This window comes from Phyllostomus hastatus, unplaced genomic scaffold (assembly GCF_019186645.2).
Source record: "Phyllostomus hastatus isolate PE091 unplaced genomic scaffold, TTU_PhHast_1.1 phas_scaffold_78, whole genome shotgun sequence".
Lineage (NCBI taxonomy): Eukaryota > Metazoa > Chordata > Mammalia > Chiroptera > Phyllostomidae > Phyllostomus > Phyllostomus hastatus.
This window is the reverse complement of record NW_025334041.1, coordinates 21,760,356-21,782,834: the sequence shown is the minus strand read 5'-3', so window position 1 is coordinate 21,782,834 and position 22,479 is coordinate 21,760,356. Positions and strand designations below refer to the sequence as shown.

The 22,479-nt window shown below is 36.9% G+C and overlaps 1 protein-coding gene across 3 annotated transcripts in view; it reads right to left on the bottom strand.

The window, feature by feature from the left end:
- ETV1 (ETS variant transcription factor 1) overlaps positions 1 to 20,558 on the bottom strand; it is a 90,617-nt gene extending 70,059 nt beyond the window's left edge. Inside the window, exons 1-5 of one of the 3 annotated variants that reach the window (XM_045828026.1) lie at positions 20,179 to 20,558; positions 19,629 to 19,760; positions 18,758 to 18,845; positions 17,351 to 17,398; positions 8,316 to 8,369 (exon numbers count right to left, since the gene is read on the bottom strand). In XM_045828026.1, the coding sequence (XP_045683982.1) occupies positions 8,316 to 8,369; positions 17,351 to 17,398; positions 18,758 to 18,845; positions 19,629 to 19,673 (235 nt within the window). In that variant the 5' untranslated portion in view covers positions 19,674 to 19,760; positions 20,179 to 20,558. Of the gene's footprint in view, positions 1 to 8,315; positions 8,370 to 16,826; positions 17,186 to 17,350; positions 17,399 to 18,757; positions 18,846 to 19,628; positions 19,761 to 19,886; positions 20,028 to 20,178 lie in introns of those variants that run through there. The other 2 variants (XM_045828027.1, XM_045828029.1) reach the window with 2 other exon arrangements.
- Positions 20,559 to 22,479: the final 1,921 nt, after the last annotated feature.

The window sequence follows — 22,479 nt, the reverse complement described above, 5'->3', positions numbered from 1 at the left end:
TCATGAAATTTGCATTATCTATGAAATGGTGGCCCCCAAAGGTACTTATTTTCATGACTGCTTGGGTTTTATTTGCAAAAACTAACAAATGTTGTATTTGCTTTTTTATTCATCACTGTACATAAGTGTATATGCATATATTAAAACACTAGAACAAAGAATATTTGGTTCTGCAAATAATTTTCCATCCTTATTCCTTACCTAATTTTCCAACAAATACGTTTGGCTATTAGACTAAGTCCAGTTACTGCATAACAACATACTTATTTAATACTGAGTAAAGTTCAACCAAAGTGGCACAGATCACTTTCCTCAAAATAATTTGTTACTAATTATAGGCAGGGTGAGTGGAAAGTATTTGTTGACATACTTCCTTTGAGCATGTTTCTGAAGTCAATTTGTAGGATAATTTGTTTTGCTAAAGGGAAAATTAAAGAGGGTAAGTGAAATAGGAAAGAAAAAGCTAAAAACTTAGATTGAAATATATATATATATATAATTTTAGCTTTCAGCTATAAATGGAACAACAAACTCCAGTTTTTCAGGGAGTTTGTTTTGCTCTTGGTTTTTTTTGTTTTGTTTTGTTTTCATTTCAGTGTTAACATCTGCATTATCTGCCCAAGGAAGAATGAACTAGGAAAACTAAAATTTTGACAGAATCTACAAGAGCAGATGTCATTAAAATTGATGTCCGTTTCTAGCCATAAGTATGTTATAATTTATAGTAATTTCTATCCCCCATTACGTTTCTTCTAAAGTACAGTTTTCAATTTGAGCAAGAATTCACCATATTTAGAGGTTATCTTCCTTTTTTTTCCTGTGTGCAAAAAGTGTCATGGGAAATCATAATGTGTCCTGGACCTGAGAGACTACTTCTTTGTCAGAAGTGAATAGAGGTTAACGGACATGCCCAAGGTGTACACGTTTCTTCTTTCGTTTCTTCTGTTGAATCTGATGGATTCCTGGGAGGTGATCTAAAACAAAATTTCTTGCAAGATGCAGTTTTTTTTCCCCACTGACGTTCTATTTTGATTTGAAAAACATGTTGCTTGTGAAACAATCAAGCACTACACTAGGATGTTTGTTTTGCTGAAAAGGTGGCCTCTGGACTCAGTGACAGGTCTGGGCAGATGTGTGCCACCCACGGGAGAGCAAACTCTGAGGACCAGACTCCCCTACTGGATGCACCTGGAACAGGGTGGGGCCCCCAGGGCTTGATTCCAACCAGCATTGGCAAGATTCCCCCCAATTTACTAGGTGTCCTTCTAAACTCGAACTGATTGTAGTTGGACAGAGATCAACAGTCTGCAGTGAACTTCTCACAGCATCAGGTAAGAGAAGGCATGCAGGAAAAGTCTTTGGAACAGGACAATACAAGTAAGTAACTCTCGCAAGGGTGACAAAAATTAAGAAACTATTTCTACATAAACTTCATTTTTAATTCCTTGGTACATTTAAATAATAATGACAATATATTACTTACAGAAAAATTTCACAAAGTCTATCTATTGCATAAGGAATTGTACATGTGTGAGAATAACAGCATCTATCATAAAACTTAACGGCAAACGAAAAGAGACACTGCCATCTTTACTCTACAAATGAGTAAATGAGCAGGCGAGGCAAAATATTTAACCTGTGTTCCATGGAAAGCCATCACCAGAATCGTCCAACAGCTCCCTGGAATCTCAGGGCCCAAGGCCCAGCCCCAAAAGTTAAACTCTCACAGGACTGGGAACGTCACAAAACTGCACTGAACAAGCTTCCCAAATGGTTCCTATTCACACTCAAGTGTGAGCACGCTTACGGGACCCACATACCACTATATAGCTGGTGACATTCAGGAAAGCAACTAAACCTTATCCAAAACGCTTCTCTACCTGAATTGGGTGACAGACAAAATCTGAAAAGTGATCAGTCAAGAAGTTGTAGTAGAATACAAAATATATCGTGTGGTGTCTAGGACAATTAGAAAGGGAAGAAAGTATCTGTTGTCTACAGAATAGGACAGTGTGACGTGGGGAAGGATCTTATTTGTGGGTTTTTTCCCACTCTGTGAATATATCGATTTAAACTGTAAAAAAGGAAGAAGCAAAAGGCAAAGACCAAAGCAACAAACAAACCATGAACAACAATAAAGAAAATGTACAAAAGGACAGAAGTTTCAAATGCTGACTGTTGATTACATTATCTCAGGCATACTATGTCAGATGAGGAAGGCAGGAGACAATCCACCCTCGAATGGGTGAGTCTGTCTATGTTGACATGTTTAAATATTCCTCAATTTTTTTTTATAAAAGGAAACAAAACATGGCAACATTCATGTTTCAAACCCCAGAAATGAAATTCCTCTTTGAATGCGTACTCACCTTCTGGTATAAACAATCAGAGGAATAAAAGACAAAGTCTTTCGAGCCAGTCATATTCAAAAATTCAGCCAGGCAAAGCAGGTTTCAAAATTAGCATTGGAAAGTAAACTTTTATAAAGTACTCGTATGTGTAGAAAGGAACAGAGTGCTGGAAGGTAGTTTAGTGGAAAGGCAGAAAATTAAGAAACACAAACCATAAATGGAACTTTCCTCTCTGGGGCAAGTTGTGTTAATATAAAGGAAATTATTGAGTCAGGGTCTGTGTAGAACTGTCTGATTTCAGCTTTTTAAGGAGCAGATTTGTAACAGTAACCTATTTTTCCCACCTCCCTGTTAAAAAAAAAGATCCAAAGTATTATTCTATAAAAAAATGCCTAAGAAAATGAAGCATAGCAATGGTTTTTATTTATTTGAACAAAGGGTCACCCATGTAATAGTGGCTTTAAATAGTTGAGTCCCTGCACATCAATTTGTCTTGATTATTTTCAGATGGGTCACTAGGAATATATTACAAATTTCAGTGAAATACAGAAATTTGCAAACTTTTTTTTTATATTTGATTCCATAAATATACCAGAGTCAAGGTTATTGTTTCTTCAGTGGCATTATTCTCCTTCACGTGAATTCCAGAACCCTGGCTATAGCCCTGGGATTGGCCTGGGAGGTTGCACCCAGCAAATGTGAACATCGACCATTAAGTGAATCACTGCAAACACCCAAAGGAACTAACAGAAACAAATGGAAATAAACTAGTTAGAAAAATAATAACAACTAACTTTGTAATGAAAGAATGGGAGGTGGGAGATTTAAAAAGAGTAGTGATATAACTAGATTTAAAATACATCACTTAAAATATAAGCTCACTGGTGTATTCAATTTCAAACATAAGATTTAGAAAAATTCAGTTTGTACATAAAAAATTTTAGTTTGTATATAAATGCGTATCTACTTCAGAAAAAATAAGACTCACCTATGTCTCAAACACTTTTAAAACTTTATTTTCTGAAGAGAGAGCATTCTAACTCCTATGGAATAAAGCGTATTTTGAAGCAATTCTTTTTTTCCAGCAGTGTCTGATATCTGCAAAGATTTGTCTATAAGAAAAAATTTGCTGGAACCACGTAATTGTTTCTCTTAGCCTTCATTCATATACTACAGTGAGCTTGCTTGTTTTCATTTGTTTTTAGGTGTCTATATGTGCTGTGAAAGTCAGCAGCTCCCAACGGTTAGCAAGCTATAGTGTGTATCCTTAGATTCTAGATTTCTAACTGATATATTTTTTAATTAAAAAACAAAAATGCTTGGGGATGTTTTTAGAGAGTACCCAACTGAAATTTTATAATTTCTGAATGCTCAATTCTCTACTCTTCTACATATATTTATCTGTGTTACACTCAAATGTATGTTCTATGATCCAGCCTTGAGCAGAATTTTGCAGTTCATCCTCCTAAACCTACATTTACCAAAGGGCTACAGCCATAAAACCAAAAACAGAAGCCCTTTATTTGATTGAAATATGTAAGAAAATCTAATTGTTCACATTTGAAAAGAAAGTCCCATACAATTTATAGACGGGCTGCACAGGGGGATGGAGTTTCTATTTCTAGAGGTAGGATCCCTCTGCCCCACTAAGCATTCCAGGACAGACGAGAATCAAACATTTGTATAGAGCATTTACGAGACAATATAAGCTTTCGGTCCCAATATTTGATAAGCTTCTCCATCCAGAAACCCTCCTTACAATCTTGTCCATATGTCCCATTCCTCTTTTTGAACCATTTCCCTTTTTCCCATCCAGAGTGATAGCTGGTCACCATCATCTGGACAACAGTTCTTTATGTCAGTGAAAACTTGAAATAAAGCACCCCTCCGCTTTCTTTTTATTATACTATTTTAGATTTCTTTTTACCTTTGTTTATAAGTTTCCTTAATATTTAGATATTTTAGTCACAAGTCCCAGAGCTGTATTTGTTAAACTGTAAATATTCACTAATTGAAATAAAATAAAATCTCAGCATTCCGAAAATGTTTGGTTAAACATTCATGGTTTCAGCATATTTTTCCAGAATGAGACTCTATATCGCTTTAAGGCATGTTCATATGTTTCTACCTTAAGAAGGGAATTAGGACTTGGAAAATACCTGGGAGGAAATAAGCACTAAGAAGCTGATTGTGATTAGGATGCAATTTTACTCACTGTGCTTCTAGAACATGCAAGACATACTGAATATGACATGTTCCTAATCCTCAAGAAGTTCACAGTCTTGTCAAAGAAAGACCTATATCTAAAATAGTATACTATAATAAACACAAGAGACAAGATGTCATAGGGTCTAACTCTGCAGGATGGTAAGAGGTCAAGAAAGATTTGAAGGAGATAAAGGAGGTTCACCAGACTACAAAAGTAAAATCTGTTAAAGCAAAATGAACATGTGCAGAGGCAAAGAGACATGAAAGAGTTGGATCTGTTTGGAGAACTGAAAGGTTCGAAGGACTCGTACTCACAGAATGAGGAGACAGGGTGTGGGGATGGCAGGAGTTAAAATGAAACTGTAGTCCCAGCTTAGGTTATAGGACAATGTTCTGTAGAGCTCAAGAATTAGGACTTTGTCCTGAACGAAGTTTCAGGAGAAAATTAACAAGGTCAGACAGTGTGTGTTAATGCCTCCACAGAGAGAGGACTGGAAAGAGGGAAAATTGAAGGCAGGGGCGCCTACTGAAAGACTGATTCACAAGTTCCATCAAGGGAGAATGTGGGTGCAAGCTCAGGCAGTGAGCAGAGATGAGTGAGCCATGAAATAAAGATAATGTTGAAACATAGACGACTTGGTAAGCAATTTAAGGGTAAGGGTAGATAACTGGAAGGATCGAGGATAAACTGAAGGTTTTCAGCTTGGATGGTGACACCATCAACTCAGAAAGCCAACAGAAGTAAGAGCAATGTTGGTCAGGAAAAATAATGATTTCAAGATTGGCCTTGTTGAGTGAACTGTCTGGGGAACAGCACCCTGAAGACTGGGGTTGCTGTGCAAATGCTGTTTCATGCTGAATTCAGCTGAGGGCTGAGGTGCTGCATTTCCGTAATTGCACGAGACCTCAGTGGTAGATCAGAGATGACATCCAGTGCACAGGGCAGAGTGGAGAACTGGCTAGAGATCACAGAGTAGGAGACAGTTACACAGAGCTGCACTGGCCACTGCAGTAGCCAGTTGCCACATGTGTCCATATAAAGCCACAATAACTATATGATTTGTTAAATGTTTTACTTATTTATTTTTAGAGAGAGGGGAAGGCAAGAAGAGAGGGAGAGAAATTATCAATGGGTGGTTGCCTCTCGAGTACTGCCCACTAGGGACATGGCCAGCAACCCAGGCATGTGCCCTGACTGGGAATTGAACCAGTGACCTTTTGGTTAGCAGGCTCAATCCACTGAGCCACACCAGCCAGGGCTGATTAAACAAATTAAAAAATTTATTTCTTCATTCCCATTAGCCACATTTCATGCGTTCAATGACCAATGTGATCAATGGCTACTGTATCAAATGGTAAGGATACATATTTTTCCATCACCGTAGAAAGTTCTATGGAATTATGCAGACATAACACATGTAAAATAGAAAGTTTTGGGGACAGAACCCTAGAAAAGAGAAGGTAAAGAAGACGAGTGGAGTGAAAGGGTGGAATCAAAGGAGCAAAAAGAGAAAGGAAAAAAATCACACTACTGTGACCGAGAGAAAAGAGTTCAGAGAGACAAAATAGTGAAACATAAGAAAAAATTAAACAGAGGTTAATCAGCCCGGGCAGATAGCTCAGTAGGTTGAAGTGTCATCCCGATGCACCAAAGTTGTAGGTTAGATCCCTGATCAGAATACACACAGGGGATCAACCAACCAATCAATGCATAAACAGGTGGAACAACACATCAATGGTTCCCCCTCTCCCTCTCTCTAAAGTCAATAATAGCCCTGGCTGGAGTAGCTCAGTGGATTGAGCGCAGGCTGTGAACCAAAGTGTCACAGGTTCGATTCCCAGTCAGGGTACATGCCAGGGTTGCAGACCACGGCCCCCAGCAACCACACATTGATGTTTCTCTCTCTCTCTCTCTTTCTCCTTCCCTTCCTTCTCTAAAAATAAATAAATAAAATCTAAAAAAAATCAATAATAAAAAATTAAAAATAAATAACTAAAAAGAGGTCAATTAAGAAAAGCATTAAAAAATAAATTACCTTAAGGTAGTAATTCTACCCTGGCAGTTGGTAAAGTGTTGGAATCATTACCAATTTCTTCAGATGTAAAATGACTCAATGGGATGATTTCTCCCACACAGATGACAGGTTTAGCTTTTCAGAAAGAAATCAGAACCCTACAGGAAAGGAAATGTTGGAAATGTGACCATTCTCTTCCCACACTTTAATGAAGGGGAGGCCTTGCCTAGCCGTCATCCTTAGCTATCATCCTTCTGGGAGTTTCTAAGAGCCTCTAAATAAGACCTAAATCATTGCTGTATAGGTTTCTTGAAATTGAATATTTAATAATTATATTCGGAAATCAAGCAACACTATTCTCTTCTTGTATCAAAAACCAAGCTGACAGACAGCAGTTCCCAGGGCTGGGGGCAGGGGGAGAGCGAGGAGGTCTTTTTTAGTAAGGGCAGAGTTTCAGTATGGAATGAGAAAGTTCTCAAGATGGGCAGTATTGATATTTGTATAACAGTGTGAGTGCCACTGAAGTGCACACTTAAAAGTAGTTAAAATGACAAATTTTCTGTTATGTATATTTTACCACAATAGGAAAAAAAGTTTTTTAGTGAAGCGAAACTAAAATATTTAACATGGGAGAGAATCTGGAAGAAACTCTTACAACTCTGGACACCCAGGAAATTGAAGACGCCAAACACAGAAGCTTAGAAGCAACACTTAACAAACACCTGTCCCTTGAAGTAACATAGGTACTTGTATTAGATCTATGATATTAGATCTAATATCAGGTGTGCAAATATGGGGTTGAAAAGTTGTAAGGTATTAAGCCTGCTTTGCTGCTGTTGATACCACCTGCTGTGAAAATGTCAAATGAAACAAGTTAGAGCTTTAAATGGTGCTAACAGAGTGACCGTGTGTTAGGTCAGTTTCAGAATCCAGACAGCATTTATACCCTTTTCTTTACTATTTGCACCTCAGATCAATAGCTGCAATTAGCTCCCAGAAAGGCAAAGCATAAATACCAGAAGTAAACCACGAGGCAACCATGTCTGCACAGGCCAAATGCTCACTCTGCAATTACAGGAGGGAAAGCACCAAGATCACCCTCGCCCAGTCTCTGACAGCCAGGCCCTGCAGCAAGACTCAAGGGAAGAAACACTGGGGGGGCCCTAGGAACAGCCAAAAGTGGCTTCCATTTCTGTTATGGCAACCAGGTACAAAAAAAATGAGGCTAAAAATTAAATCAAAGCGGGTAAATGTTCATGAGGCAATAAATAAATGTATAAACAAACAAACAAACAATAGGCCAATGAATGTTTGGCCTAGGATTTTTATGAATTACACAACAATCATCTCATACAGATTCTGACTACTGACTGTCTCCCATCATCATCCAGACGTTTCCCTGTGAACACACGGGAAAACTGGAAGTCATCACTAGCACATTCTCTGATCTCCCCCTGCTTCTTCTCCAAGGGTGTTGACCAAATCCAGGGAAGGGGACTGTCTTTTAATCAACTCAGTTTTCCTAAGCTCCTGAGCTCCTATTCGGAGCTCTGCTTAGGTCACACAGAGATTCTGCTGATGTCACAACAAGACAAATAAAGTCACCTCGTGACTGTAAGCTAAAAAGGCATTGGCATAATGCAAGAACAGGTATTGCAAGTGGAAACAGACAAAAGAGAAAGAATGAAAGAAGAAATAAAGAAAGAGGAAAACTTAAGAGATGAGGTCAAACTTTACTTACAACTTTCAGCCTGATAGTCTGGCACAAACTGCTCATCATTGTCAGGTACCTGAGCTGAAGGGAAAAAAAAAAGTTAAAATTTAAAAGGAAAACTGCCAAGACATAAGGAATATCAAAGTAAGATCTTTTATGTCAGATCTTTTTAGGCTGAGATCAAACCTATTATTATCTGCCAGAGAGCTCCTATTTAAAATGGCATTGACAGCAGTACTTGGGAGGGGGCATAGAAGCGATCATTGATGTCAACTAGAAAACATGTATGTCAGAAGTATAATGGCAGTCCCTCTGAAGTTCCCCTGCCACATAGAAGAGACACATGCCAAATAAAAGAAGCTATAGAATTTCTATTAGCTGCAGTGTTTCTTTTTGCAAGTAAAAGGTATATTTTTGGAGTAAAAGATATTCCAGTTCACCCTCCACAAGTGCTTAAGCAGCCCGTTCCAAGTAACCACGTTAATTCTTTCAAGTAATGTGCAGTTATCACACACAGCCCTCTGCTTTATAGAAATGTCTGATTTTGGTATGTTCCATCTACTGCAGATTAGACTGCCATAATTAAAAATGTCTGCCCTAAAAATAGCCAAAATAAGCAACAAAGTTTCTGAAATTATTGTCATTGATTTTGGCCATACAGCATAAAATGTGAAAAAATTCATTGACCATGATCAGAAAAATACAAATAAACTCCATTCTTTCACGCAAAATATTTTCCTGGTGACTATTTAGCATTAACAAAAGGAAATCACCATTTCATCAGTTCTAATATCAAACAACTTCCCTATTTTTAGCAAGGGAAAAAATTACTAAATAGCAAAGACTATGCATTCGGCAGCAATCAAAACACAAGTAAACTTTTTCACTTCTACAATATTTTCACCATGGTTGATTTAGACATCAAAATAACCTATTCCAAACATGACAGAATGTTACAAAAACAAGTTTTCCCATGCATACAAATGTGCACACTCACACACATACAAACTACATAAAATAGAAGTTAGGTTACTTTCCTAATTAATTTTAGCTCTGATATGATTAGTTGGTATTACTTTACTAATATTATCAAATACTAAAAAGTTTTATCCAGTCAAGTCAATATTCAAACAAGTGTCAATTAATTTTTTAAAAAGAGTCTATTCTGTATGGGGGAATACTTATTAAAATAATCAGTCTCTGTTGAAAATGTTTTTGGTTAGTAATTCAATGAGCTAAGAAAAAGTCTACATTACAAAATTCTGTATTTAAAAATTCTAATAAAAAATTATAACATACGTATAATTAAAGGTTCTTTTTACCAGCTTATTTAACATATTTAAAAAATATAATTTGGCTAAATAAAATCCATGTTACATTACTAAGAACAAAACCCATGATAATCTTGACTATTATCAAAATATATGCAGTCACATCAATTTTCTAACTTCCTTCTGTACAATATTCAAGCTTAGTAAAGACAAACCCTATTCTCTGCCACAAAATGAAACCAAACAAATTAAGAACTTTTTCCAAATTATAACTGATGCCGATTTCTTCAGCTTCTATTTGAAGAAGTGTTTTCTCTTTGTATTCTACTAATATCTGACAGCTAACTAAAGTCATACAAACTTCAAATCATAACTCTATTACTTGCTAGCTATGTAAACTGTGTAACATTATTTTTCTTTGAACTCTATTTATTCATCAGTTTTATAGTTATAATAGATTTTTTGTGAGGATTAAATAAAATAGTCTCAATAAAGTGTTAGACAATGCCAGATACCCATTTTTTTCCATTTCAGATATACACACACACAAAAAACTACTTCAATCATTACAGTGCACGTTTAATGTCTTTAGTTCTAATGAATTCTATTGCACAGGGAGAAATATAATAGGTAAAATTTGTATGTTAGCATTCTCTTAGGTATAAACATTGTTCTTGCACTGCAGTAAGCTTGAGTTTTCTCACAGACTCATAAATTATAACTGGAGGAGTACCCTTTAAAATAGGTCTCCACACCCAAAATTACAAAAATGTTTTTAATATCTATTTAATAAATAACAGCAGGTAGACAGAATCAAATCCTACATATTTTTTCCATTATATCCACATGTTTTGGCTTTCCTTCTAAATTAACAGCTAAATAGAACTATTGAGATGCAAAAATTATCATCCATAGCAATTATTATACTTCTAAAAAGCCAACATTTACAAGAACCTAATAAAAATGTAATATCTCTTTACAGGAATAGTTAAAAATAGCTGCTGAGTAACAAAAGTGTATCTGTAACTAAATATGCTAGTATGAATGTCTTAAAGGCCAGACCTTTTCTTTTTCCTTACTATAAGACAGAGTTGCGACTCCACGACTTGTATCACTTCAAGAAAGGCATACAATTCTCTGATGGCTGTGTGGTCTGTGTTGAGATATGTATGCAAAGAAAAACTTTAGGAGCAGAAGAAACTAGAAAGTTCTACCTCACAAATAGAAAATAGCTGCATACGAGCAATTTGTAAAAAGAATGAAAATTGCTATTTCTGTTCTAACTCTTTAACATACTGAATAAATACTTCACACTTATGCTTGAACATATTACAAAATTTTAACAAAAAACATATGACTCACATTTTTCACAGAAGCTAATCTTCAGAAACTGAATAGGCCAAATGAAGCAGCACGCTGCCTAAATAGACAAAGGCTTAAGTCCACCTCTAATTTAAAGTTAAGGAAAGCAGCTAACAAAAAACACAACTTGGATCTGGACAAGGAAAAAATGACCAAGTATTGCCACACTCATATCATACATTTCCGTCTTTCCCCTCAATTCACAGGAATTTGGTGAAGCAGAAAACTATAGCTGCCTAAAAATTTGGAACAAGTCATACCAACTCCAAAAAGGAAAATTAACAATAAAGGCCAACGTAAAAAAAAATTTTTTTCCCTACACTATCTATTATAAACTATGCTTGGAATAATGTACCTTTGAAGAATGAAAATGCTTCCCCACACTAGGTAATTAAAGAGGAAGACGAAGAGGAAGAAAGGAGAAGGGGGAGTATATACCAAAAGGCCAATAAAAGGCTTTCAAGAAGATGAAGCATGTAGATTTTATCGGTAATAGCTGGGGCAGCTCTATCAGATCATTGCACATTAATAGACAAGTTGCCATCACGTCTCAGGACTTCAGCTTTAAAAGGAGAGTATCTGCACTCTCAGCTATTTGCTTTACCGAGATTATTATCCAAAGTTGGTCTCTGTCTTTCTTTTTACTACATAGCAACACATATCATGATAAAGAAACTGAATAGTTAATCGTGACCCAGATGTCACAGAATCACTAACTCTCATGTTTTAATCTTAATATACTTTCTTAACACTCCCTGAGAAGAGGGGTGGGCAATGTTTAAATAGTTGGCCTTTAAGTAAAATAATAATCATTACTTAAGAAAAGTTGAGCATTTAAATAGGTTGACTACAGGCAAGGAAAAACATACTTTTTTTTTTTAAAACACACAAGCGCCTGTTGCGTTTTCTCTTAAAGCGAGGGGGGGAAAAAGTGGAAAAATTACCAATGAAACAAATGTCAAGTATAAAAGGGGTTAATATTTAATTAAAACCAGTTCTATCCACTGTAACAATGACCTGGAGCCAAACAAGGCGGAAGATGTATGAGTCATTCTTTCTGCCCGTGAATGAGACAGCTGATCTCCTCAGCAATTCCTCCAGACAAGCAGGCAGAACTGGAGTTCTGCCTCCATTCACAAAAACACAGTCCAGCATGAGCCATGTGGCCCAACCACAATCTTTTCATGTCACACCCTTCTAGAGAGCTGAAGCAAGTCAACTTGAACTTGCAATATAAACATAATTTTATTGCTCTGTCTCAAATAGAGTTCAGATCCCTTAAGGTACACATTTAAAGAAATGACAAGTTTACAAAATGAAATCCACCTATTTATTATATTTAACCCATCCTACTTCATAGGGTAACTTGTCACAGAAACTTAAATGTACAAAACTAAAAAGGAAGGAAAGAGGCAAAGAAAAAAGATGAAAGGATGGAAGGAAAGAGAAAAACCATTAAAAATGCCTTATTTTTTTTTGCCTATTATTCCAAATTTCTGTGTCCTAAGATTATAACAGGCTGCTGCTGACGTTATAGCTTTTCACTTTGAACAAAGGGTTAAAAACAGCTTTCTCTGAAGTTGTTTAAATTTTAAGTAAAAGTAAAACAACAAGAAAATCAACCTTCGAACAGTAGTATTCTGTATAATGCTAAAATGAAGCTTCAGGCCATGAAATAATATAATCATGAGGCCTGTAAGCCTCCTTTTATACCACATCCGATTTTAACATTAGAATGCTTGTACCAATGTATAAGCGTTAATTAATGCATAATTATAAACATATTTAAACATATCAAGGGGGCTCTTGTCCAACAATAGAAATATCTGTAATACTTGATAAAGACATTCTATGCATGTTTAAAAAGAAAGAAAACAGTTTTAGTTGTCTTTAGTCTCAAACTAGCTTCAGTTCCTAACTCTAAACTGACCTGTCGTGACTTTAAAACTTAAGGGTACATGAGAGTTGTTGTTTCTAGTCAAGTATTTTCTCTAGTGCTACTGAGGTCTGATGATGATGATGATGATGATGATGACTTTAATTACAAATTTATACACAGGTCAAATGGAATAAAGTTATATCATAAATTCCAAGAAATTATACATTGTCAGTAAGTGAATTAGGAGAGCTTAGCATTATTTCATAAACATTTATTACAGCCCTCTGGAAAAGCTATACTATGCTACAGCAAATCCAAATTCTATTCTTATAAAAAACAGTTTCTATTTTGCAAGAAGAGCCTAGATGAAAGGTATTTATATATGTCCAATGAGTATTTAGAAATGTAATACATTACCCTATCTGCTATACTTTAATCAAGTACAAAGAAGATTCTTTCACATTTTAGAGTATTTCCTGGTATACTGCAAAGAAGGGTAGTAGCCCCCGCTAAAAAGAAAAGAGACTCTTGCTCAATTATAAGAAATAGTATACACTTCTGTAATTTAGTGCTTAAATTTTCAATTACATTTTTATGTAAACCACATAAAAATAATGTCATCTTTAAAGCTTTTATTTCTTACTGCATTACATGAAAACGAAACAAAAAAAAACATTCAGGAGTACCTCTAATTTGTTTTTTAAAAAAGTTACAGTATAATTTCTGAAAACCAAAAATGAGTACATTATGACTGCTGAATATTATTGGATGACCATATGTGTAACCTGTGATTTAAGACACTTCATTATAAATGACTTTGAATATAAACAGTATCAGTCACTGAAGTGAAATGAATCTCTACTTTTAAAAGTAGACATATCTCTATGTTTAAGTCGACTTGATTATCATTTAAAGGTCACATAAATCAAAAGAAAAATATAATCTTATTTGCATGAGGTAAGGAACTTTGGTGTAGAAAGGTTGTTGTGAGAAATAAAACTTTGACTCAAGTATGGTGGCACCATGGAACTTGACTTGCAGCACCATCGAAAATCAGTTTGCCCTGATGGCATCAGATCACTGTCAACATTTTTCCTCAATATTACTGATAAATGGGAATCTCAAGAACATCTAGACCAACAGCAAAAACAACGCTCAAAAGTTGTTATGTATTTTCATTACATACACATGAAATTTCGTATTTCTCTTTCAGTTGTATTGGTAGGTAAACTTTAATAACAAATTTCAGAAAAATGCAATCCTTTTAAAATTCAGTTTTACATCCTTCTCTTTCTGCCCACCCTTCCCTCCCCACCAATCTCCACATAAGGGTCCGTTTTTAACCATGAATTTCTTGAGCACCATTCGCTGAAGCACCACTTAAAACCGGTTGTTAAAAATAAGACATCGCTAGGATGTTCATAGGATTGATATTTGAACTCACTATTTCATGGGATCAAATAATTGAAGTTGCCTCTGTCAGTAGCAATCTAATTCAAAAGACAAAGAATCAATAGAGACTTGTACATAGTTACAGTTACAATATGAAGTAGATAGAGAAAAATTTGAAATAGGCATATTCTCTATTTTTTTATGTACTACCATGTCACTGAAAACATTACCTATTCCATTTATTTCAGAATGAAATGTGATTATTTTAAACTGTGCTATATATGTTAAAAATATTTAAACTGTAGTGTTAGTACTTGGAAAGTGATGCTGATGTAAAGTTACAGTCTTCACAAGCATATTTTTGATCTCTGGAAATAAACTTTTTGAGAGAATGAAATTCTATTTTTAGAGATAACTTTAGTGAATTGAAAAACTAGTTCCAACCCCACCCATCCTGCCTTATCCCAATTTCTCTTAGACATAAAACACATTTCTTATTCAATAATAATTTGCCTATGACTAACCCATATGCTGCACTTTGGGTCTAATTTGTAAAATTCTTATAGGAAAGCAAACATGCTAGGATATATATCTCCCAAGTATGTAGGGACTTTGATCATTTTTTAACATGACTTTCATATGACACATGACAACTGACTCGACTCGCAGGTCCATTAAGATTTTGGACCTGTTTAATTTCCCGGTGGGATTCTAACTTAGGGGAGAAACTTGGTTAATTGCCAATGATCTTTTTTAAAAGGGTCAAGATGCTTTAAAATTCCACGGTCAGTTTCTTGGCTACAAAGCATTATGAAAAGAAATATGTAAACGGTTCATATCAGCCTATTTGGCAGTGTTTTAATTTCTGGGTGCCCAGAGGGACGTAAATGGACAAATCCAGCTATGAATAAACTAGTGTAACTTTGAGATCTCTTCATAGTTACTATTATTATTCAAGATGTTAATTAGTTAAAGTGCTAAAGCAAATATAATTATGTATAATTCCTAAAAATAAAAATAAATATGCAGTCTACTGACAGATAGCAATTTTTTTTTAATTTTAAAAGCCTTGCCTCATTATTAGATAGGATAAATTAATGTAAACAATTTTGAAAAATGTAAAAATTATTCTGAAATCAAATGGTATCTATAAGTGATAAATAGTAGCCCACCTTGGTATTCCATACATCAGTCCGACTATTGATTTCTGAACTTCTTAACCTTATGAATTCTTTTCTAAGTCAAAGTCCATGTTCCTCCCAATATATGTCATCTTCTCTGTTTATTTTATAAAAAGCAAATCTTCAGATTTGATTTATAGATATGTGAATAACTACGACTAAGAATAAACAGTGCAGTTTGAAAAGATAAACTCAGATAAATTATTCAAATTACTTATCTGAGTGACAAAAAAAAAAAAACAAAAGAAGTTGAAAGGAAAAAAATGTACTGAAATTGATTATAAAATGTTAAGAGTCTGTCACAGATTCCACATTTTAAAATTCCAGGAACAGAGTTGCTATGCACATTCAAAATCTGCCAGCAAGTGCACTGACTTGGAATCAATTAGACTTAAGCATCTTAAACAACAAACCAACCTTCCAGAACAATTAAAATGGATATTTTAAGTTATTTTGGATAAGCAAATAAATTCCCTCATACAGGTAATGGTCTCACAACCTTCAACTTTGCAAACAGAAAAAAGTTAATGCAAGAACCTCTGTGCAATTTTTTTCTTGAAAAAGTTACGTTGAAATATATGGCTTATGTTGCAATAATAAGTAATCTACTGCAATAAGTTTCATTAACAGAGACAAGCAAAATGACCTTTAAATATAACTGAAATTTTTATTAATACTTACCTTTCATTAACATACAAACACAATCACCCTTTTGGAAGGGCTACTATGAAAGCCAATTTACTTAAAAGATTTGAAAAAAGATTGCAAAAGCTCTTTGGAGAACTAGAATATCAGCAAAACAAAGAAACTTATTTTACATGCTAACAGCAACTTGATCAACTGCAAGCAAGACCACTGATAAAACACAGCAGCCAGCCCCAAATTATACAGCAACACTTGGCTTCCATTTAAAGAGAACCTCTCTCTTCTTTTAACCGTCTTAAAAATATGTTCCAAAAACTGCATGTTTCCCATATAACGTAAAGGCAGAAAAAAGACCATTGTACTTAATGCTTAAGTATCTATAATTTTCTTTGTTTTCCACCAAACACATCATAGGATAAAATAAATATTTCACATTATTAGGACAAGTCCAAAAGAAAAAAATTAAATTGTGAACACCAACAAAAGTCCCCCAACATTAGACATTTCTCAAGTTGTAGAAAGATCTACTGAAGCAGTATTTCATTGTTCCTATAAAATAAAGTTTACACAATAAAAGGTGCAAAGAATTGCAACACAAATTTTTACAAAAAAGCAATCAAAAATAAAAGGAATGGCTTTAAATGTCTCCTTGCTATATTAACTCAATCCTAATAAAAGTAACATCATAGCAAAAGTCAATTTCAACAAACATCACATGACAGTAACAAATAGAAAACATTTAAAAATTCCTCAAAGCCCCCAAATATTTATTTTAAAGCCATAGATTTCCTAAGTAATGGATACACACCTATCGTTCTGTGTTGTGAACAAGGTGGAAAGAAGACACTTGCACTTAAATCTTGAAGCATCCCGTCCTGATGAACCCAGAGAAACTAATTTCTGCCATCAGAAAAGTCCTCCACCAGAACACCAAATAATGATATGCGCTGCTCTAAAGGAAACAGCTAGCCGAGTTCTGGCTCTAGGAGGTCTCTCGAGGTACAATAATATAAACCTGATCAATTGCAATTAAAATCTGAACAGAGGCTTAGAACTTGAAGTCTTGGTGCATTAGTTCTTGCCAAAAGCAGATGTGATTGTGAGCTGGAAGCAATTTCTCCTGGTAATTTGTGATGACACTGGGTAGTGCAGCCCCAGATTCCCCAAAGACAAACTCATCAGAGGCTCTAATGTATGCATGACACATGAGGTGGCTCTTTTAGAGCTCAATTAATTGGGCTGAACATTAAGACAGCAAGTTCAGGACTTTTCCTCCCCCTTCTAGAGTTGCTTCCCCCCCACCTTTTAAAGCTTTTTTCTGTTTTGCCTTACCTTCTGCAAGCCACGTTTCCTGTAATTGACTTAGATCTTGAAAGAGTTCTAAAAAACAAGTCAAAGACATAAAGAAAACATTTGCAAACCTTTAGGTTTCATTAAGTGGAAATGTTTGTCGTAAGATTTGTCATATATCAATTTTATTTGGGGAGGCACTCAATATAAAAAGAGCAGAGTTCATAACATATATTTCAACAATCTTGTTCATTTTGATGGTTATTAAGCAATACTTCTTTAAGAAATCCTTTCAGTAAACTAAATAATAAAATCATGTCTCTTTCCCCTTCTTTTTAAACAAATAGCTTAAAAAATAAGGTCGGGGACACAAAATAACACACATGCTCTAGTATTCAAAAAAGGCTTAGGTAAAGCTAGGTCCACAGAAACCTTTCCTAAACATGTTCAACTCTTGTAAAGTAGTAGGAAAAAGATTAGAAGGACAGAAAAAATACTTTATTTATATCTCCTAAATTTCATATAAAAGATATAACAACAAATGGTATAATTCTCAAAGTAATACATATTTTCAGGTTCAATGCCACAAAGATAAAACTTTTAAATACAAGAGTTTAGAGGAAAGTTTCTACATGAATAGGTTTATAAAAATCAAAGATAGATAATTCCTTGGCACCTGTTTGTTATGAAGTCCAAATATTTGTATTCTGTCATAGAGGGTAGGGAGAGAAGTGTTCTATAATTATGAGGATCTGAGGAAGTTTTGGAATTTAATATACCTCATCTATATGGCCAACTGAACTTTGATAATTAAATCTAAGTATCTTAAGTTTATTATTAATGCTTCCATATGGCTGGAATAACTTATAATGTATTGACTTCCTACCAACAGTTCATAAAAATAATCTGTAACCTAATTTTCCAAATAAGTATTAGAATTATGAATTAGGCCTTAATTATAATTCAATGAACACTTTAAGACCTCTAAAACAATATTATGGCCTCACCATGGAGTCATCAAAATCATCCATGAAAAGTTTGATAACTGTATATGGTTTTTGTGTAAAGGGGATGAGAAATTAAATAATCATTTACATTGTTTTAGCAGTATACATAGTTGCTTAATTTGTCCCACTGTGTTGGATATTTTAAAATTATTACCTTAGTGTATGGGATTAGCTATATGCCATATGGACAAGGGTATTAAACATAAAAGAAGGATGTCACTGTTAACTTTTTACTTCCTTCTTTCACTAGTTTGTGACAGAGCCATAAAATATCCTCCAGTGCAAACTGTCACATTATGTTAATTGTTCCAAGTAAAAGTCTTAGTTAAATACAGTAATTTGAATGTTTATTATTTTTAAGCTAAGACTGAAGTTCTCCTGTTCTTTATGAGAGTGGGGAATATAGATAAAGAGGGGAATTCAGCCCAAAATCAAACCTCACCTTCTGAATCATGAGCCAGATCTCTGTTAATGAATTTTCTTTTCCTGACATTTGTTGGTCTCTCGTTACAATTTCTCCCACGCTGATTCTACAAAGGGAAAGATAAAATCCTTTAAAAGAATGTAAACCTCAAAAGTCACACACAAAAAAATACATGCATACATACATCTACAGGATCCTCTCTCTAAATAGAAAAATTCAAGTCCATAGGATCAATTCTAATATTCACTTTCTGCATTCATTTCACAGTGAAAGCTTATGCTGAGAATTCAACAGCCAGGAAGTGTTGCTTCCCAGCGCCGATCCTAGCATACTATTTATTAGTCATATATTCATGGTATCTCAGCATCAAAACAACATTAAGCAATTACACTTAAAGTCGATTTTAGGCTGGATCACAGCTAGCTGAAAACACAATGAATTTTATTCTTATACTCCCCACTCGAAAAAATAAAAAAGCAGGTAAGAGTGGTAAAATGGAACACATAAGAGAAAATGAGGGGGGAAAAGAAACAAAAACACCCCATGTAAACAAAAAGTGTCAGCATTTGTCTCAACTTCATTCTTTTCAATGTGGCAGACAAACCCAGCCAAAAACTTTGAGTGCAGCAGCTGCTGCTGCCCTCCATCTCCTCTTCCACTCATCTTGGGCCCTTTAATCAGAAAAAAAGGGGTCTTAAAAACAAACTGTGCCTTATCCAAATCACTGAAAGGTAAGCTCATTTTGAAGACTGGGCTTCTAGAAGCAGAGTCGCCCTACAGTGGCAACAAAGCAGATAAAGTATCTGCAATCCCAGCCCCCTTACCTCCTCCCTTATCCCCCCCCCCCAAGTCAAGTTTATAAACAGCAACTCTCGAACTGATCACTCACATTGGTGACCATGTAAGGCACTTGCTGGTCATAAAATCCATCCATTCTGCTGCTCTTCGCAAATCTCAGCTCAGTGTTTTATATTTTGAGCATTTAGCTGGAGATTTCCTCGGGATCTGGACCTCTATCAACCTAGAGGGGAACAAGATGGCTTTTAGGCTTAAAAAAATCATGAATGAAGCTCTTTAATTTGCATAGCTAATTACCCACCGACTGTCCCATTCACAAAAATAACCCTCCCTACACCGCCTCCTTCACCTGGATCCAAAGAAAGCCCAGAGAGTTCACAATTTACATATTTTCGGCAGTAGCAAAAATCCGAACTAAAGGCTATGTATTTATTTACACTCTCGATGTTTCCCTGCGAGGTCGGTGTATCCCGGGCAGCTCTGATTCGCAAACGTGTGCAAAACTAGCAATGGCGATCAACGAGACTTGCTTTGCACCTAACGGGACTAGAGACGGAGACACCTCTTTCATAAGGATAGTTTTTGCACCCACAACCATGCAATTATCTGGAGAGACACAAAAAGTTGTTGGAAAGACCCACCTGAAGGCCACGCTAGGCGAACTGCTGCAAAAAATTCCCTCCAAATTTAATAAAAACATTAATTATTGCCCAGCACTTCCCCCTTGGAAGCCGAAAGCGCCTCTGACAGAGCTCAATTCGGTGGTTTTTCCTCTACTTCTCCTCCAGGGGCCTCCAATCCAAACTGATGGATCGCTGCCTCCCATTGGCTCCGCGTCTCTTTCACAAGATCAGATTTCGGGCTGTCAATCAGGCAGCTTGCTGCCCCTTCTCCAGGATCTCCCGCGCCCCTCTTCCCAAGGCTGGTGCTCGGCGGGTTGGCGCAGGGTCCAAAGCTTGGAAATGCCACGGAGGAAACGGACTGCCTTCCTAATCCGCTGCTTATTGTTAAAGTGCCCAGGGACACTGAATCCATCCATGTTTACCGAGTCGCCGGTTCTCCTTATTGGTGTCTTTGGTCCATTCTTGGGCTGATTTCCTAAAGCACTTTTGTTCGGTTCAGGTAGATACTCTGAAGGGCGATCTACTAAGCCCGTGCCTCCTCATTCCCCTGCCTCCTCCCCTCCCTCAAGAACTCCAACCTCTCCCCACCCCCACCTCTCACTTTTAACCTGATAAGGAGCCCACCTAAAGCTTCATAGCTTCGCTTCCATTAAGTTTTTGGCCCAAGTTTTGTTGCCGTCTTCTTCTTTTTTTTTTTAACACACACCAACCATCATTCATTATGGTTTATCAAAACAGTTTTTAATGGCTTTCCTCAAGTAATACAAGATCCAAATCATTCATGGGACAGTAAAATAAAGAATCCGTGGGAAAGCACCGGGGGCAAAGGAGGAGTTGCATGTTAGGAAGGATTGTGTTGGGAGGGAGCACTAGGAGGACTATGGCGCGATCTAGGTAAATAAAAGTATAAAAATCAAATTTCCCCCAGGTGTGCACTGGGATAAGGTGCTTCCATCTCTCCGCGGAGGTGGGGCGGAGCAGGGAGGGGATGAGGTGGCTCAGATATCCTAAGGACCCGCACATTTCCTGAGCTTTTGTTATGTATACACGGAGATGGAGGGTGTCACTTACTGTACTTTATGCTTTCACTTCCTCTTCTGCTTTTACGCAGCCACTACCCGGAGTTGGGGAGCGAGCGGTGAGGGGGCTCGGGTTTCAAGGACAATGACTGGGACGTTAAAAAGTGAGGGCTGCAACTCTGAAACCACTTGCCCTCACCCTCCTGTGGGGCTTGGAGCTGTAGAACTTAAGAAGCCGCAGCCCAACAGGGCAGGGGAGGCCGCGGGGATGGGACCAGGAACTCAATAGTGCTGAGATTCACTTTTGATCCCGGTAACGACGATGGCTACAGACCAAAAGATGTTTCCGGCAGCTGTTCTGCCCATTGGGAAACAAGCTTCAATTCTCAATTTCTATTTGAAACTTTCCTTCCTGAAATGGAAGGGTATGGAGACACATTAAAATGGAGTATGAGCAAGACTCCGCAGGAACCAGAAGAAGAAAGATCTATGTAAAAAAAAAAGTTTTACATAAATTCTAGAAAAACTTATTACTGGAGAAACGCCCAATAATCACGGGGAACAAGGGCATACACCGTGCATTCCCTGAAACTAGTAAATCAGAGTAGCCGGTGCCAAGGCGCACCTACAAGCACTTTGAGCGGGAACTGCACTTTAACCTCAGCCAGGGAGGGTTTCCGGGCGCAGCCGGGGCCTCGAGGCTGGGGTAGTGAGGCTTTCGGGTACTTTCTGAGGGTGCAGTCAGGCGGAGAGCCAATAGCAAGGGTGTCCCGCCGACCAGCACTCCGGGGATAACTCAGCCCCTGTAATCTGAGCAACAGTTTCCAAAGACCTTCTCAGGGGCTAGAGCCTGACAGGTATCCAGGGTAACCGGGATGAGGAGGAGCTACAGTTTAGCCGCCCCCCACTCCGCCCCCACTTCCCCCACCCATGAGGTTCTAGTCCGCAGCCAATAACATACCGTATTTCCCCAGCCCATTGTTGTTTATTGCTGACCCTGCAGCGCTCCGCTAGGAGATTGGCGGCTTTAGGGAAAGGGGCGGAGCCTCTTCTGCCCCTGCTGCCACCTTCCAGCTCCATTCACAAAATTCCGGCCTCTCTTGGTCACGTGTCTGGGGGCGTGGCGGGGCAGGGGAAATGACAAAAAAGGCCCAAGTTTCCCAAACCACAAAACTTTTTCTTGCCTTGCAGCCTTCTCTGTGTCCTGTCCCAGAATGCTAGAAGATGAGAAAAAGGAGCCTTGGGTCTGGGAGCAACAATTTGTGGGGCGGGGTGGGGGGGGGGCCTAGAAATTAAAGAA